The sequence below is a fragment of the Lepidochelys kempii genome, chromosome 12 (genome assembly GCF_965140265.1).
Source record: "Lepidochelys kempii isolate rLepKem1 chromosome 12, rLepKem1.hap2, whole genome shotgun sequence".
In the NCBI taxonomy this organism is placed as follows: Eukaryota; Metazoa; Chordata; order Testudines; family Cheloniidae; genus Lepidochelys; species Lepidochelys kempii.
In genome coordinates, this window is record NC_133267.1 from 24828306 (window position 1) to 24848343 (window position 20038).

General features: G+C 40.4%; 1 protein-coding gene across 4 annotated transcripts in view; it reads right to left on the reverse strand.

Annotated features, from left to right (window-relative positions):
- GARRE1 (granule associated Rac and RHOG effector 1) overlaps window positions 1–20038 on the reverse strand; it is a 108489-nt gene that overhangs the window by 7549 nt on the left and 80902 nt on the right. For all 4 annotated transcript variants that reach the window (XM_073307906.1, XM_073307907.1, XM_073307909.1 and 1 more), the window contains 5 exons: window positions 17401–17498; window positions 11927–12052; window positions 10362–11353; window positions 6828–6993; window positions 5614–5748 (listed from right to left, as the gene is read on the reverse strand). In XM_073307906.1, coding sequence (XP_073164007.1) covers window positions 5614–5748; window positions 6828–6993; window positions 10362–11353; window positions 11927–12052; window positions 17401–17498 — 1517 coding nt within the window. The remainder of the gene's footprint in view (window positions 1–5613; window positions 5749–6827; window positions 6994–10361; window positions 11354–11926; window positions 12053–17400; window positions 17499–20038) is intronic.

The window sequence follows — 20038 nt, forward strand, 5'->3', positions numbered from 1 at the left end:
TTAGGCTATACAAAAAGCACTAGCAAAGTCAGTACAAACTAAAATTCCATGCAGACAATGACTTGTTTATACTGCTCTAAATACTATAAACTGAAATATATTCCAGTTGATTTATTTTATAATTATATGGTAAAAATGAGAAAGTAAGCAATTTTTCAGTCATAGTGTGCTGTGACACTTTTGTATTATTCCAGATTTTGTAAGCATGCAGGTTTTAAGTGAGGTCTAACTGGGGGTCTGCAAGACAAATCAGACTCCTGAAAGGGGTACAGTTGTCTGGAAAGATTGAGAGCCACTGATTTAGAGGGAATGAACAGAATAGGAAAATTACTGAGTGATCCATCCCGTTGTCCAGTCCCAGCATTTGGCAATCGGAGGCTTAGGGACACACGCAGCATGGGGTTGCATCCCAGAACATCTTGGCTAATAGCCATTGATGGACCTATCCTCCTTGAACTTACCTAATTATTTTTTGAACCTAGTTACACTTATGGCCTTCACAACATCCCCTTGCAATGAGTTCCACAGGTTGACTGTGTTGTGTGAAGAAGTATTTCCTTATTTTTTTTTTAAACCTGCTGCCTATTAATTTCATTGGGTGACCCCTGGTTCCTGTATTAGGTGAAGGAATAAATAATGCTTCCTGATTTGCCTTCATACCATCCATGATTTTATAGACTTATATCATATTCCCCCTGAATTGTCTCTTTCCTAAGATGAACAGTTCCAGTCTTTTTAATCTCTCCTTACATGGAAGCTGTTCCATACCCCTCATTTTTATTGCCCTTCTCTACTTTTTCCCAATAGGACAACCAGGACTGCATGGAGTATTCAAGGTGTGGGCATAGCATGGATATGTATATATAGTGACAATATGATATTTTGTTTTATTATCTATCCCTTTCCCAATAGTTCCTAACATTGTTACCTTTTTTTACTGCTCTCGCACATTGAATGGATGTTTTCAGAGAACTATCCACAATGACTCCAAGACCTTTCTTGAATAGTGACAGCTAATTCAGACCCCATCATTTTATATGTATAGTTGCGATTAAGTTTTCCAGTGTGCATTACTTTGCATCACACCCACAGAATCAGACAAAGTGGACAGAGCACCAAGTGGCCTCAGCACGCTGAGCATATTACAGCTCAGTGGGCCACCACACATCCACTGAAAATTGGAAATTTGTGAAACCCCATATGGCACATCCCTCAGGACAGAAAAGTGATTACCCAGAACTATCCTTAGAGAAAAGCATGAAGCCAGCGTAAGGCAGTCCTATGTACTCTGCTTGGGCCTGTAAGCACTTGTGATCATTGGTACTAATAGATCTAGTAATAGCAGCAGGAATAACTGATTTTTGTCCATTTCCAGGAGACTTGACTGGTGCTACTAGTGCAGTCTGAGAACCTTAACTAGGTCCTGAAGTTATCTTGACAAAGGTCAAAGATTTGAAGCACCTACATTCTCAGAACTGTTTCAGAATCTTCTCTACAATCTTAACCAGACATGGAAGATTAAAAATAGGTCTATAGTTGGCAAGACTAGCAATGTCAAGCAAGTTTCTTGAACCAGTTGTACATATGCTTCCATAAAGGTGACGGGCGAGGGAAGAAATAATTGGTCTTTATGACCCTGAGAACCCCTCAACGCCAACTGGCAAAGGATTCACTGTTCTGTAACATCCACTCCTATCAGACCTGACTAATCCATTACACCCAACATATTGCTTTCTTAGTAGTCATCCAAAAAGGGTTGTGTAAGGTGTCTAATAAGCTCATATCATACAGATCTTCATAATCTTTGTGAGATGTTTATACTGGTGATATTTAGAGAGTTGTGTATGTGTACTGAAAACCAGTGCCAAGGCAGACCTGACAAAAAGTTTGTACATCAGACACAGGACACTGATTCACTGATCTCTCTGTCAGCTATTTAGATTAAGCACAATAAGTCAATACAATGGAAGGCAAATCCGCATACGGGGTAAACAGGAGTATGCAATGATACCTTGGAGCCAGCACTCCAGGAAAAGAACCCACAAGGGGTCATACTAGCTCTGGGAAAAAAACAGGACTTTGGGGTATAACAGAAAGGCAAAAGGACATTTTTAAATTTATCACTGAGGGAATGTAAAGGATTGTGCTTTTACATCCATGAACAGTGCACCCCACCCAGCTCGGCTGGTGATTCTGGGAGTTTGCTTTAGGTGAGAAAATATTTCTGAGAAGAATTTTAGCTTTTTAGACTCTAAGAAGCATGTTACACTTTTTATATGTGTAACTATTTTGTTTCCATTATCCTTACTCAGTATCTCTTAAATCTTAATCTTTGATAATACCCTTCTGATTCTTTCACTATAAAAATATATTTCAGTAATGTTATAAAGGGCCTGATCCTGAGTTGTGTCAGTCAAGCTGTTGTGTACACTGTCTCTTTAGGGAGTACTTACCTGGTAATTTCTGTGAGTGTCTGGTGACAGGGGCTGGACAATGCAGGGAGCACTCCAAGGACTTGAGGGCTAGTGTGTCTATATTGCTGGCCGGCACAAAGATCCCAGTTCTGAGTGACATGGAAGTCAGTACTTGTGCGTGGCCATAGGCTGGGGATTTCAGGGAGCTGAGCTGCAGCAGGCACAGACAAGTCTGCTTCACGCTAAGGGCAGGTAGTGGTGAAGTACCTCATAACCCTGTGTACTCCTGGGGAGTGCCACGGTCTCCTGCCCTTTTTGCTTTTTTCTGATTTACAAAGGAAGGCCTGAGATTATTTTTACATTAGAAATTTGGATACGGTCTGTCCTCAAATACACTGACAACTGAAGAACAAGTGAAATGACATTGCAAGAGTCAAGAAAGTGAGAGTTGAGCAACTGAGAGGAAAGAATTTTCTGAATTCTGGTTCTTGTTACTTACATTTGAGAGCTATTTCAATTTACATGGACTAACATTTTGGAGGAAAGCAATCTTTGTTAAGATTCATCATCACCCTTTCAATTCATGGTAAGCACTAATACACATCCTCAGAGACCCTCAACAAGTCCTCCAGCAAAACTAGAGAAAGCCATAGTAGATATTCCCGATATTTCTGAAGGTACGTCTACACTTACAACAGCGTATCATGTACAGACAAAGCACACCCAGCTAGCACAGGTATAAATAGTAGTGTAGACGGTGAGGCATGGCTTAGGCAAGTAAAGTACCCTACGTGCCTGTACTCTCAGGGTACATGCCCAAGAAGGGCAATCCACATCTATGCTGCTGTTTTTTGCCATATAGTGTTCTGCTGCTTTTCCTGCTGCCAGAGCCTTTCCCTGCCACAATGAAGGCTCTAACAGCAGGGAGAGGCCCTGCTGCCTTGAACCTTTCCTCACTGCCTCCCCTTTGTGGGAGCCCTTCATTGCTACATATAGCTACACACTGCAGTGACAAATGCAGCCTGCTTTCACTGCAGTGTGTAACTACGTGTGTAGTGCCTCTACTCTACAAGCTGCCGTAAGGATAGGCAAGACATGAGATAAAAAAAAACAATGAGATAAAAATCCTAAAAACTGCCATGTTCAGGCCTTTACACATCATGAAAAAGGCCCAACTTTTACCAAGTCCTTTGCAAATCCGCTTTTAAGAATGCTCAGCACTCTGCCCTGCTCTTGTACAGTTTCATATATATTTTAGTTAAATGTCATGATACCTAAAGCTATGGATGGGCTCTTTTAGTTATAAAAAATTAACTAAAATAAACAACAGAACAGTATTTGCTGATAAGCAAGAAACACCAGCACTGCAGGCTAGCTATTTTTATGACACTTGCAACTCAGATATGTGAGATTTTTTACCTTCCACTTTGAAGATTCTAGTATCAGAAGTCTGTTATGGAGTTGTGTCTTCTCACTCCGTCCCCCCCACCCCACCCCCAAACAATAATCCTGGGAATAGATTTTGACATCAAACAGGATTACCAGAATGAATCTGTCAATATAACACATCCTGCTATGTTCTCTGGCAGCTTGCTTCCCTGGTTTCACTCTTCCACATTCAGCTGCTGCTTTTTCCTATGACTGCTTACAGACATTCCTCTTCATCTAACTCTGCAAAAGCAGTCTCTGAAGTTTGGTTCTTGGCCCCTTAAAACCTCAGGTATAACTCCTATGCTGCGGACACTTCAGTCTATACCCCACTCCTTCATTGTTTTGACCACCCTTCACTTGCTTTCTGAATGCATTAACCTTACCCACATCTTGCTCCACCACACTTCTTTCAGGGCAACACATCCAAAACAGATATCCAAGGATGACACACTGCTTCAGGAAATTTAGCCCTGTTGCCATTGGCTTTCAGCATCCAACCCCCAAAATGGGTAATTTACTTATATTGGCATGTTTTGGCTCTAAATTATTCAGTGGCTATTATGGGAGGTTATTTAAAATATGTTCAGGCACAGCACTAATATTTGCTGATAGTTTAGGTTTGCCAAATGGCAGATTTTGAAAACGACATATTTTGGGAACCAAACACTCTACTAGAGTAGGGGACCTAGGCCCTGATTCTCAAAGACACTTAGAGATTTAACTTCCACTCATTCCAGTGGGAGCTAGGCACTTAAATACCTTAGAGGATCTGGGGCCTACTGCCTTGAATAATTCACTTTTCAAATTTAGGCGTCTTCATTACTCCTCTCTTAGCTACACACCTACCACTGGATCAGTGAAAAATTCCAGAGACACAGCAAAGCTTTCAATCCCTCGGAAGGTAGAAAATGATTAGATTGTGATGTGTAGTATAACAGGAATAATCTTCTGCTGTAATTCACTTTTGAGACTGATTAAACACCTTGGCTCTGTTTTAGCTATTAATCAAGCTCATTAGTTTATTTGCTTTATATGATACCAACAAAAAAAATGCAACTGTGCATACAGAAAAGGAGGGACCAAGCTGACAAGGCTATTAAAGATAAAGGCAGGAAGTTTGAGGCTGATGCCCACTTGAAGGGAGAACCAGTGGAAGAACTCAAATAGGGGCTTGACATGGTAAGAATGACCAGGCTGGTAGATTATTTTAGCAGCACCATTTTGAGTAGAATTAAGGGGAACAAGGCCACAAAGGAGGAGGTTGCAGTAGTCGAGATGCATAAAGAGGGTTTGGATGAGAATTTTAGCTTGAGATGAAGCGTTGGAAGAAGTGGTAGGGTTTATACATGAGTCTAGAGAGGGGCAACTGAAAGATGATCCCCAGTTTAAAGGGGTGAGTAACTGGGAAGATGGGGGTGTTACCCATAGCGACAGAGTAAGGTGGGGAAAGTTCAAGAGCTCACTTTTGTGCATGTTGAGTTTGAGATGACAAATGGACATTCGTGAAAAGATATCAGAAAGATACTAGACTGGAGGAGGTGATAGCTCACTAGCGAAATTTCTGAGTCATCTGCATAAAGATCAGATACTTACGGATCCATATGACCAATGTGGCTAACAAGTTTCAATTCATGTGGTTGTCTCACAATCCCACCAACTGAATGCTCCTCACACAACAAGATTCTCACTTTGTCTTGCCATTCTTTTATGAAATTAGGATTAAAAAGATTCAAGTGGCACATGTTTATATTAACACATATCTGCTCACCTCCTTTGCTTGACGGCAGCAACAAGGTCTGGCCCTGAGAACATGGAAAACAAACTGTCTCCATTAGCTGAGGAGGTCTCGTCACTTGAGCTGGCTGAGTCTCCTTGATTACCGGACCAGCTGTTTGTCACATCACTGTAAGGAAATAGGATGTCAGTCCTCATTTCTACACTGTCCTGACCAGAGTACCTGCCATGAAGCGTTAATGGATTTTACCTTAAATGCTGAACGTTGGGAAGTCCCTACTCCTGGGACCCATTGGTTAAACCCCAGTTGTGCAGAAAGTGTAGAAGGAGGAATATTTTTGAGTTATCTATTCACATAGAAATCAGTAAATTTCTCTATTATTATAGTAATAGACCTGCCACTGCAATATCATTAATTGCAACAATCTAATGTAAAAAAGAAAATCTCTTTCATTCATTCATATATACGTATTCATATTATATACACACACACCATAACCTCCCACTCAGGCAGAAGATCCAAACGATACTTGGTTTAGGAATTTCCAAAAGGGTTCAGACATCTATTTCAGAATTAGATGAGTATGGGATCTCTACCTGGAGGCTGCAAACTGGTGTAAAAGGCAGGTCACAAACAACCACTCTCCCTTGGTGGACAGATGGGAAGGGGATCCTGAAATTTTTTTATGTTGTAACATGAGGCCACAGCATGGAAAAGGATGAGAACCACTGAACTAGAGAACATAGCAACCCTCAGAACCTCTCACTGCATATACTGAAGACTGAATCCACATTTGCTGATTAAGCAGCATCCAGTTGATAATGTCTAGGAAGCTCAATTCAATCCCCTGACATACCAAGTGACTTCATAGCATCATTCCTGATCATGAATATCCTTGGCCTTTAAGATATTAAAATAAACTCATTTTGAATTAAGCTTTATTATAAACCTGTCACTTCTTATGTTAAGATTAAAAATACACTGTATAAATACAACTGCACTAAAATATTTGTTTAATGGACATTTTAAGCTAAATGTTACCACTTCAATATCAATAAAGCAGAAAATGGTCAAGCCTCCTACCCTTGAAAATACTGTATTTTTTAGAAAAATATTACAGCATTTGTCCAGTGAAGCAATAGCAGTTAACACAGCTATCAGGAAACACCTAGTAATTTACAGCATCTCTCCACTATGTTCAACTTGAACGTACAATGGATTAGAACATAATGTACGGTCTCACTTACCCTTCTGTGAAATACTCCGGGAAAGGCCAGGTTCTGTGAGGATCATCAGGAAGAGGCCAGTTGTTACGTGTGTTGCTTGGGCGACGGATGTGCTGTGCTTGCCTTTTTTGTAGCATAGCCTGGCTGACCCCGGCTACATAGCGGGCAAACTCTGGATCAGAGCCAACTTAATATACAAAAAGAAATCTGAGAGTCAGTTGCTGACATATTCAGCTATTTCTACGGTAATTATCCCTTCATTTAATCCTTTCACTAGGCTGTCTATCCCAGCAAAAAACCTTAACAATGAATACCAGTCAACACAGTTGATAACTCTCTGTGAAGCAATATATAGTACTAAATAACTAGATAACTGAAAAAGGTTATGAATTGACAAAGAGGTACACAGTATCTCCATATGCTGAATAAGGGGAAAGGGGAAGTTACTGACCTGTAACTGGAGGTTCCTCAATATGCGGTCCCTATCTGTATTCCACTGTGGGTTATGCATGTGCACCATGCACCCAGAGCCAGAGCCAGAGCATTTGAAAATAGCGTCCACTGGTCTGCACATGCGCCCTGGCTCACCTTGTGCCTCTGTCTGAGGGGATAAAGGCCGTTGCTGTGGGACCATCTCTCCAGTTCCTTCTCTACTGCAAATCAGATAAGATTTGAAGCAGAGGGGAAAGAGGGCAGACAGTGGAATAGAGAAAGGAACCACACATCCAGAAGAACCTCCAGTTACAGGTCAGTAACTTCCCCTTCTTCGAGTGATGGTCCCTATTGTATTCCATTGTGAGTGACTGACAAGTAGTACTTAAGTAGAAGGAGGGTATGAGGATGTTGAAGGCAAAGCTAAGTGGAAGACCACCACCCAAATGAGGCATCAACAGAGGAATCCTGCACCAGGACATAATGTCTCACAAATGTGTGAATGGAGCCCCATGTGGCCGCTTCACAGATATCAAGGAGTGGGACCTTTTAAAGTGATGCTGTAGTCATTGCTTGTGCTCTAGTGGAATGAGCTTTCACCACATGGGGGGGAGGGAGGGAGGGGGAATGGGATTTGGGATGTAGATGCAAAAAACCCCTTATCCTTATGGAATATAGTCAGGGCCCTACCATTCCATTTTGTTCAATTTCACGGTCGTAGGGTTTTTAAAATCGTAAATTTCATGATTTCAGCCCTTTAAATCTGAAATTTAACAGTGTTGTAATTGTAGGGGTCCTGACCCAAAAAGGAATTGTGTGGGAGTTGCAAGGGATTCCACAACCTCCCTTGGAAGCCTATTCCAGGGCTTAATTATTCTTAGTTAGAAAGTTTTTCCTAATATCTAACCTAAATCTCCATTGGTGCAAATTAAGTTGATTATTTCTTGTCCTACTCTCAGTGGATATGGAGAACAATTGATCACTATCCCCTTTAGAACAGCCCTTAATGTATTCAAAGACTTATCAGTCCCTCCTCAGTCTTCTTTTCTCAAGATTAAACAAACTCACTTTTTTTTAAACCCTTCCTCATAGGTCAGGTTTTCTAAACCTTTTATCATTTTACTGCTCTCCCCTGAACTCTCTCCAATTTATCCACATCTTTCTTAAAATGTGGTACCCAAAACTGGACACAATACTCCAGCTGAGGCCTCACCAGTGCTGAGTAGAGCAGAACAATTACCTCCTGTGTCTTACATATGCCACTCCTGTTAATATATCCTAAAATATTAGCCTTTTTTGCAACAAAGTGCTTGCATTGTCATCTACAAATTTTATAAGCATACTCTCCATTCCATTATCCAAGTCATTAATGAATACATTGCCTAGTACCAGACCCACAACAGACTTCTGTGGGACCCCACTAGATATGTCCTTCCAGCTGGACAGTGAACCATTGATAACTACTCTGACTATGGTCTTTCAACCAGCTGAGCATCCGCCTTATAGTAATTTCATCTAGACCACATTTCCCTAGTTTATGAGAATGTCATGTGGGACTGGGTCAAAATATACTAAAATCTAGCTATATCACATTAAGCTCTAAGCACATTAAGTTCTAAGCACATTATTTTAAAACAATTTCAGAAATTAGTTTCTCCTTTACTTACTGTATTAACCAAAGCCTGAGTTACGGATTCCTACCACTATGCTCAGAATATGGCACTCAAGTGAAGGAGGAGCTGATTTTTCCGTTTTAAAAAAGGTCATTTATTACATTATGTTTTTTAAAGGCCAAGTCACATATAAAACCATCTCCTTACCTATGTAACAATTTATTAAAAAGTGAATTAAAATATTCACTCTGTTTAATTATTTGCCACATTCCTTTCAGCACGGAAGAAAAAAGTAAGGTTTGTTTTGCATTCATGTTCTCAGTCCAGTAATGCAAATGCTATAGAGGGGTTTAAATTACATATGGTGGGTTTTGTTTTAAAGTTCATTGGAACATTTCCACTGGACAAGTTTTTTTTTTTTTTTTTAAACCTGAAATCTAAATTCTGGGTCAATTTTACCTTGACAGCATGCCTGTAACTGGGACCCCAAATTTGGTTGGGTTTTTTTTTTGTTTTGTTTTGTTTATAAACAAAAAGGTCCCTGGGCAGAAATAGTAACTTCTCTTCTCATTTTAGTACTAAAAGAAATACTTATCGTACACTCTGAATATTTTCTCTTCTTCTTACCATTAATAAACCTAGTCAGAGCACTACCCTTTTAGAATTTAACAAATGGTGCTGACTGCCTTTGTAGTAACCACAACAGGTAGGCCTGACCGTAAGCAGTAAAGCTAGATGAGTGAACAAAGTAGCCACATACAAGTAGGAGACAAGTGAGTTGGTTGTTAAAACGTCTCTACAGCCCTCAGGTGCATATGAATTGAGAGACAATGTCACGGTTGGGGGCAAAGGGGAAGAGACTCCTCTGCCAGTACAACTAATGCATCTCCAAGCAGTTTTAATAACTGCATAATTTCTGCACAGCAGAAACTTTTTGATGTTAGATGGGTTGTGAGTACGAAGATAATTGTGAAGGATCCTTTTCTGTATTGTGATGTGGTCCATGTTATGAAAAAGTTTCAGAAACCCTTGAAATTAGGGCTAGAAACTGAGGTTTTATTCTCATCTTTGCCAATGACTTGCAGGGTGTCACTTAGCTTTAAAAATCCGGGCCTATTTAGGCGTTGCTGCGCTCAGGATCACAACGCGTAATTGATTTAGGAGCTTATATCTCGAGCCTAAATTCCATTGTCAGTAGATGGAATTAAACGAAGTGCGTAAATCCCTTTTGAAAATTAGATTTAGGCTCCTAAATCAGTTAGATGTTGTGACCCTGAGTGCAGCACTAAATAGCTTTAAAAATCTGGGCCTTAAAACCTCTTTGTACCTCAATTTGCTCAACTGTTAAAAATAAAAGTGCACACATGTTAATGCCCACTGACCCCTGTAAAACACTTGGGATCCACGGATGAAAAACACTGTTATCATTACTACCAACATTTAACAAGATTCTTTACTTTGTAAAAAGTATAAATAAAATGTAATTATTCAAAGAAAAAAAGATACACACCTGCAGGATCAAAAGGCAGAATTTCTCCCAACATCCCAAAGACTCCATCATTCTGGTCACGGTTCGGCCATGTGTTGTTTCTAGGTCCTTGTGGTTTTTGTCCTAACATCTCAGACACCATACTGTCCATATAGCTGCTCACAAGACCCAAGCTATACAAATCAGAGCTCAGATCTGAGAAGCCAGGATTGTTCCACTGACTAATATGAGACAATCCAGTCCCAATGGCTTGTGCCGACTGCTGTGAAGAATTATTCACCCATTTGCTGGATACACGCTGTTGCTGCGCTCCAAATGGTTGGAGAAGATGTTGATAATACTGCATTTGCTGCTGCTGCTTTTGTGACTGCTGTTGCTGTGACAACCCTTGTTGAGAAGGGTGCAGAGATGTGTGAGACATAGACTGTGGTTGCTGTTGCACTGCTCCCGATTTTTGTTCTGTTGCTGTAGAAGATGCAACAGAGTTCCTTCTTTTCACCAATGGAGAAGTCTGCTGGGATTTGCCCATATTAAAACCAGACAAGAAATCTATAACCTCCTGCATTTCCTGGTCAGTTGGTAAATTCATACCTTTATCATCCTTGCCATCATCTGCTTTGAAGAAATTATCACACCTTTCAACAAGAAATCCATTGACTATTTGGTTACTTGTGCTTTGAGTTGACTGTAATGGATCTATAGTCCTAGGGAAATTACCAATGTTCAAAATACTTTGTAACCGTGTGTCTATGTTACTGGGCATTTTAGTTTTCTCCTCTGCGTTGTTACCTATGAAGACATTTTTGGAAGGCGTACTGGGGATAGAGTAACTTCCACTGTTGCTTGAACTGGTGCAGGAAGTTTTCTTTGTGAACCGTGAAGTCAGTTTTGAGAAAGTCTTTTGCAGGCCTCCCGATGACTTGCTTCCATTTCCAGACGGCATGTCAACTTGATTCCCGAAGTCACAGATCTCACGCTGTAACTGAATCTGAATACATGGCAAAGCTTGCTCCCTGTTTCAACAAAAAACATCTCTTTCAAGCCAACCAATATATTAGCCTAATACAAAACTATGTCTTAACAAGTCTACACTTTCAGTCTGTGTATTTTTGGGAAACTGAATAACTGGGTAATGGATGGGGGAAACAAAAAATAGAGCTCTTCAGACAAATCTTGGTTAACGTCAATCAGACTAATAAATTATTTTCTTATTTGACAGAGTGATGTTAGCTAAACAGCTACATTGGTATTGATTAGTCTGGTTGACTTGACGTTTTGGGGTATTCATTTTTTTTAAACTGTATTTTAATAAGGCTCAAAAATCTGACAGGCACACCCATGTCTTTCCAATAGGCCAGCAGACTGCAGGAAGGTAATTTTTGTTCCACTTTTTCATCTACCTCCAGGCTACCTAAGCTTTGCAAACTTCTTACTGTCTGATATATGCCCCAATTCTCTGCCTTCCTCCCCCCATGAACAGACACTAACAATTTTTGCAATATTGTATTGAGTCATCTTACAGACCTCCAAATAACTGACTTCTTTTAAACTAGAAAAGTAGAGCATAAGGAAAATGTGAGATGTACCTTCCTTCCTTCCACCTGTTTATGTCAAACACAGCAGTATAGAGCACATCTACCAGTCCCAAAGTCTTCTCTGGATCCAGACTCCTCTGCAGTAAAGACATTGTTGCTGGATCTTCCTTCAGACACCTAAAAATATTGAATTTTTTAAAAAGCTATTCTTGGACTATTCCAATCATAAATGTTTAATAAAAGCAACAAAATGCCACTTAATTATGCTAAAACTTGGTTATGCATTTGTGAAACAAATCAGTTATTGTTCATAGATAGCTTAGCTACCACCATTTAACACGAGCAACCAAAATCACTCTGCTTTTGGGTAAGAACAGAGAATTGCTACCAAGTACTGATGATGAAATTCACAAACTGGAATGGATGGGTTGCACTCATGCTGTAAGAATGACAGGCAGCAGAAACCAAATAAGGACTCAGAATTCTCAGTATCTCTCCTTTCAGACCTGCCTGTTATCTCCCCAAAAAAGCTACTTGTACCAGTAAGGCAATGTTCAGTGCTGAAATAATTTATAGTATAACAGAAGTCTCTGCACTAGGCACATATGACATAACCTTCTCACATGGGTCATTCAGCCCTGGTAGACTTGAGAAGCAGAACCATTACTAACAGTAAAAATATCCTCTCTCTGAATTCTATGGTCCACCACTCTGGAACAGATAGGATCTCTATAGCAATCCCACATCCCTAATAAAAAGACAAGAATATCAAGAACAAATTGCTTTGAGTACAATGGAAATGGCGTCCACAGAAGCAAAAAGTGCCCAACTTGAAATGCTTACACAAAACAAGTGGCTACCTCAGTGTCTTCTCCTGAAGCTTCTGCAATTTCAGTCTGGAAGAGGTTTGGCCAGCCTGACATGAGTGAAAAAGGACAGGCACTCCATGTTCAGCCGGTGCAAGAAAGATTAAATCACTTGGAAAAAGTGATTCTAGAAGCTCCCCAAGTACTTTACTACACTCTGAAAAGACAAAACTCACCCCCCGCCCCATTAAAAAAAAAACAAAAAACTTTTCATATCTTTAATGGCAAGCGTTCTCTAATGCAGGTCTGGGAAAGAACTACTTTTTGGCCCAAATGGAAGCAGGTTGCCGAATAGGGTGAAAAGTTAATTCACGCACACGTGTGCAAAAATAGTTGCTCTCTCCTGAAAGTTCCATCTCCCAGCAGAGATTATGGCAATTTATAAAAAAGACTATATTAATAGACAAATAAAATAAGGAAACTGACTTACAGGCTTCTGAGGGGGTTTACACAGTAAACTCATTAGCTAAGTCCTCAGCCATTTTGCAGGGAAGGGTGAGTTTAACTGGAGATCTGGAGAGACAACTTTAAAATATAAAATTATCCATGATTATCAATGGATGACCCTCATGAAAACTCTTCAGTTCTGCCATGGAGACTACTCAGGGCAGATGCTTGAACCCTAACAAAAGTTACAGCAAGAGACCTCTATTCAGCTCCTAATGGAAAAAAATAAAATACAAGCTCAGGAACAGGTGTGGAGAGATGTATTCTTATTGAGGACAGCCAGCACATTTTTTCCAGACATTGCAAAAGGAATGAAAATTGGGCAATTTAAGAGTACAGAACTTCCCAACTAGCCATTTCTGAGTTACATTCACCCTTCCAAGTCACTCAGTCATTAGATCAGAATCAGTAACAGGTCCATGCTTAAGTATATCATGGCATTAGAAGGGGATTATCCACAGAGGGCTGCTACAGACCACAACAGCACTGTATCTGTGCATCAAGAAAGATGAAAACGTAACCTCTGTTCTACCTGAAAAAGAAAGCATTTTGAGTCTCTTGTAAGGCTTGCAGTATTTGACCGGTGTTTTGGTTGGCATATGAGGAAAGACAGCTCTCAGCTCAACCTCCTAGAAAGTTAAAAGCTTACAGATGAAGTGATTTCCATGTTTGGTTTATTAGTTTCCATCCTGTTTTTTCATAGATGCCTGAAGAGGAGTTTGTTCATACCACAGCTGCTTGAGCAGAACACAATGCATGGCAAGTCTTATGGCTCTCAGTTACAGAATACAGTGCACATTGTTTTTCATTATGTACTGTTTGCCTTGTGCCATCTGATATCCCTCAAAAGCCTCCAGTTTAAGGGGCTGGTGACGTTTCATACCTGATACAGTTCCTGTAGACCTCTGGTTAAGAGATGTAACCTGCTCAGCCGCCATAGAAGTCAGGACTCAATTCTGTCGTGCTAAATGACTCTAGATTATTTGAGAGGCACACCTTGTTTTGTATCAGAGTACACCTTGTTTTCTAGTTTTCTGCAGTTAAACCCATGAAACTACATCCAGACACAGAGACCCATCACATGCATGCCCTCCCTGACAAGTTACCAGGGCAATGACAGAAAGGATTTGCAATGCAAATCAGGCTAGGTATTAATTCTCACTTTCTTTATGTTGTTTCTGAACAAACAGCTGGTCTCAATTCTGAGTGTGAGATACGGAACTTCTATCCAGCTCCATTACTAATCTTAATTGAAGAGATCGATATCAAGTTGATTATCCCTTCAGTTAGTCAGAACAACAGGTAGGCCCAGCAAGGGCATCATTTCCGATGGGGAGGGGGCAACTTTAACCATGATTCCAGAGGCTACTTAGGCACCTAAAAACTTTATATTTGTTCTTGGTTTGTTATTTGTTTGTTTTTGTTTGGTTGGGTTTTGTTGTGTTTTTTTTTGTTTGTTTTTTAAGATAATGGGGTGGGGGCCACAACCAAAAATAACTCAAAGGAAGGAGCTCATCTAAAAAGGTTTGAAAACTGCTCAGGGTGCAGGCAGGGGGATAGCTAGGGGCTGTGTGCTGGGAGGGATATTGCTTAGGGTGCAGGGAGGGGCTGTGTCCAAGGGGAAGCTGCTGCTGCGGTGGCCAGCCATGCACTCAGTCCCTAGTTGCCACAGGGGGCAGATCCAGGGGGCAGGAGGGCTTTCCCTGCACAGGCACACAATGGGAGGAGGGAGGGGACACCCCGAGATCAGCCCCACCTGGCTCTGTGCAGCAGATCAGGAGGCAGGCTCCCAGTCCCAAGCAGCTCGGACAGTGGCAGTTCCATGGCAGGAAACAGAGGCAGCCCAGCGGCTCCAGAGCAGGGAAAGGAAGGAAGGACAGCATCTTCCCTCCAGCTGCAAAATGTGGTACAAAGCTTGCGGGGAGGGGAAGGGGAATGTGCCACCCACCCCAAATGGCACCCCTGAGGCCCAGATCAAGAGGTAGGAATAACTGATGCACTGGGTCTATCTTTCATTTTAGGGAAGAGCTACAGAGCATTCGCTAGTTCAAAAAGTAGGGCCTTATACGTCAGATGTAGCTCAGGGCAAGCCCTAGATATTGTTGTTAACACTAACGTATCATAAAATAACTGAAGATCCACTGATACTAGGAATTCCTGGAACTGATAGCTGAATGATTACCCCCACTGACTCCAAGTCTACTAACTTACTAACAAAGATTTCACTGAGCCACCAAAGCAAGAATTGCCAAAACCTAGTTATTTCTCCAGCCATAGAACCAAAATCAGAACTGTTGTCACTTGAAATGGGACACCAGTGGAGAACATTGCTTCTTTTTGATAGTAATTAGGGGACAAAATTTTGTAGGGAAAAAAGATTAAAGAATTTTATGTAGTACCTCTCCAAGTGAGATCAGGAAACTAACAGCCTTATATCTGCCTAGTGAGCTCCAGTCAGGGATGAGCCCTTTATCAGATGCCCGCCAGGAAGAGCAATTAAACTCAATCTACTAGATTTAGTTTCAGAAAAGCCTCTCCTATTACCTGTAGATATGATAAAGGAATGGTTACTTTGGTACCTAAAATGAACCTTTTGTGGAGGAGAAAATATAATTTGCACTGCCCTAGAAGTACAATTGGGATGTTGAACAGATCTAGGGGCCAGACTTTTAGTGAGGATGCAAAGACTCTTTATGGTCTGGAATACTTAACATCATGCTCTAAGACCTCCCTAAATATACTTGCAACCCTTAGAGGTAAGGAATAAACAGTTACACTTCAGATGTACTAGGTGACCTGAAAATTAATGGGCTTGTCTTGCTACCATTAAGCGGAACATTCTACAAGTAGGTGGTCAGAAACCTGAGCCACGACATGGAGAAAGGCAGCTACCAACTTCATTAAATCCAAGGTATTTGCACCAGACCTGGAATCAGAGAATTCTCTCTTTCACTTGGAGGAATCAAGCACCATAAAGGTACACAAGGAAATAGTTAATTGATCCACGAAGAATTCCAACCAACTACTTAATCAAAGAGTCTTTAGAAATAACAATTGCCTTTAACCAGAAAAGAGAAGCAACCATTGCCCATACCCAGTGAGCAGTCCATTTCTAGAGTCTGATCTCCCATGAGTATTTTGTCCGACAGGGAGCCAACAGGATTTATGTGATTGTCTAAAATGTGATACACTAACATCTGGATTTGGTCAACTACTTAAATAGCACCTCTATCACATAGTGAATAGACAGTGCTCTATTACTGTTTGTCAGTATGGGGAGCTCCTCCAAAGATTTTCAGTTGTGGTTCAAGTAGTCTTCATTTTCTTTTTAGTTGTTTTCAAAAAATAGAGCAATTTAAACAGTATTCCAATGACAGAAAATACCCAGAGTGCCAGTTTATAATCTGGAGGAATTAAAGAAGAATTCACCTTTCTCTGCGGAAAGTGACTAGGCCATTTACACTTGAGGAAATGCCATATATACTATTAGTTGCAGGCGGTCTCCACTAAAGGCTCAGACTCATCACCTACCATAAACTGAAGTAGTCCATATTACTGGAGGCGCTGCAATAAAAGAGATCTGAAAATGTGCTTGCTGTTTCAAAAGGATGACAATACTTGGTCAAACCTGGCAATTAGAAAAATGAATTCATTTAGCTCCATAGTCTACACTACTGAAGACCCCACACCAACCTTCTGGAAAGGTTCAATGAGGTACCAGAGTCCCACACCTGCCACCAAGATACTTGAGGAGGTCCTCTCACCTCCCAGACTTCCAGAGAGAGATATGCCACCTCAGAAAAAGAGAGGTGACTTAGCACTTCATACACTGAAGGTCTGCCACAGAAGAGTGAGTATAATAGGGAAGGATTTGTTTGCCTTTTCTTTCGCCTGTTTAACTATTACCATCCTTTCTTCTTTTAAAAAAAACTCTTCAGTATTCTAGTCTAACAGCATTGTCTCCATTCTATTGCCTCCTGAAGAAACAGCGCAAATACTAGCAGCTAACAGAGAACATGCCAAGAAATTCTAGGCACACCTTTCAGTCAATCCTACAGCAGAAGCACCACACCTCAGTTCCAGATTGGAGAAGTCTGATGAGGCAGATGCTAGAACTGGGAGTAACATTCAATGATATCACATCATGGGTTTTCCTATATAAAAAATAAAATCATGCCTACTAGTGTTATCTGAAATACAATATTTATTTACCAAGTTGATGGGACTTGCACCACAATTCTGGATCCTTCTAAACTAATCTGAGGAGCGTATGCTTCTTTATTTTCAATCTGCGCTGTGTCCACAACCACCTAAGCAAATAAAGTAACAATATTTAGTTCTTTTAAGAATATGGTTAAGTTGTTTTACCACCTGAAGTTCAAAAGGTAATGAAAACTGGCAACACACACAGAACTGCAGCAAAATATAATTGCAATTTGATTTCCATTTTAATGTATCAAGACAGCAAAAGTAGGATAATTTCTCAAATCAAGCATATAAATAAAACAGCAGTGATATAATTTTATCCTCAGCTACATTCTGTTGTTATGCATCACCGCATGCAGTATCAACTAGTGCACTTCAACAGGCACCACAATGGCCATCACATTTGGAGGCAAGGAATTCTAAGTCTCCCAAGCCACTACCTCAATAGCCCCAAAAGCATCTTTTTGGTGAACTCTTTTGTACAAAACTGATACTTAATTGGGATGCCTGAGGTGAAAGAGATGAATGTTATTTTAGTCTGCAACTCTAGATTAACTTGAAATTCCACAGTTTTCTGGGTTCTAAGATCCTACATACACAGTCCCTGCCTCTGCCCATCCTGAATTGTGTGTCATTATTAATGCCTTCCTTAGTAAGAAGAGGGAAATGACCATCCAATTTGTTGAGTTTGGGTCCCCCTCCATAAGACATCGTTTCTGAAGCTGGAGGGTTTGGAAATTACCATTCTGTCTTGAACCTTCCCTTATTAGGGAAACTGACTGAGAAGGATGGGTTCGCATAAACCTAAATAATGATATTTTGAGAAGGTTCCACATTTGATTCATGTTTTCATTTGAGGTCCAGTCTTCATCCACAGGCCATTTTGGTCATTTATAATAGTTTATTTTGGTTGTGCTGAGACTCCCAGCAACGTTTGAGTCACCATCAGACCTCATGTCCATGACTAACAGATAAGCTGTACCATTTAACTTTGAAATGGAAAAGTCCTCCAGGGCAGAGAAGCCTTAAGGGATTTTAGTGGTGCGTCTGCAGTCACCTTCCACCTGGTTCTGCTATTATCTGGTAGGCAGGCATCACTAATGGTGATGGAGAAATGTGTCAGGTGAAGCATTTGAAATGGAGGGGCCTGAAGACTGTTGAGATCCTATGTTCTTTCCTATGGTGTCAAACCTCCTAAAATTGCAGCACGCATAACTGCACTGCCATTACCCACCCTTTAGGTGTTCCATCACTGAGCACATGACTGCATTCGTTTCCCCTGGATATTTGCCTCAGTCCATTCATCCCTACTTGTAAACAGTCTCTGAGCACACTTTTTTTTTTAAAAAAAAGAGGCCATTATGATTAGCGTTCGCCCTATGTACAAGCTTCTATACACCTTTTTTTTTTTTAAACAACAATGCCATTCTATTACTTTGTTTAGGTTTCGAAGTATTTATGAAACTTGAATTTTATTCTGAAGATCTACTGATTTATGCCACACCCGTAGATATGTATGATAGGATAAGAAATGAAAGATTTATGAATGATTTATTCCTAGTATTCAAAGGACAGATGCCATCTGTAACTTAGATGTGTGTAATTCAGGAGCAAATCTTGCTTCACTCAGACCCAACTTACAAACATGAAGAAAAATTCTCAACATTTGGCCAAGGTTACGATATCTTGGGTTTAGAAATTACTAGAAGCTAGGATGTTGCTGTTACAGGAACACGATGCTAATAGCAGGGAGAAATGCTAGTACAAAAATACCTTTATTATAATTAGTTTCATTTTATCCCTACATTATATGATATCCAATTAAGAAAAGTCATAGTTGTGATTTTTTCCTGACACATTAAAAAGAAAACATCTTAAATCCATGCGCTAGTGCTATTTAAAAAAACGGGTGTCATTAAATATGACTCTTAATACCAAAGTGCATGACAAATCGCATAGAAAAGCATTCACAAAATGTAACTTCAACATTACTACAAAAGTGTCAACTCAACAGTACTAACATAAATGTTTTGATAAGAGACTGGAAGTCAGGCAATGCCACAAACAAATCAGCCAGTGCTCATTTGTAAACAAATGCAGGAGATGATTCTTTAGGAAAGGTAGTGCTGTGCTCCTATCTTTTGATTTTTCCCTTTTCCTCTTAGGGAGGTGGATTATTACCTATGCCAATGGGGAACCCCTCCCGTTGGCACAGATAATGTCTACACTGAAGCGCTACACAGTGCAGCTGGTGCGCTGCAGCTGTGCTGCTGTAGTAGTTTAAGTATAGACATACCCTTATGTTAACAATAAAAATCAATGTTAGTATCTTTACAATACAGCAGGCCTGGTCAGTCAAATTGGGTTTCCAGTTGCTTTGCATTACTGGAGCAGCACAAAGCAGAGCTGGAGCGTACCAGTGCATATGCAAAGACCCTTGAATTATCAAGCACAATGGGCTAAGTTCAACCAAGCGTAGCAGAATAAACCTTGGTGAACGTCAGAACATTTGAATGTAATTTTGAAAATTTAGAATATGATTTTCATAAGTGTTGAGTAGTCACAACTTTAGTTGACTTAAATCTGAAGATCAGGTTCTTAATCTACAAAGTAAGACAAATACTGAATACCTAGAGTAACTGCT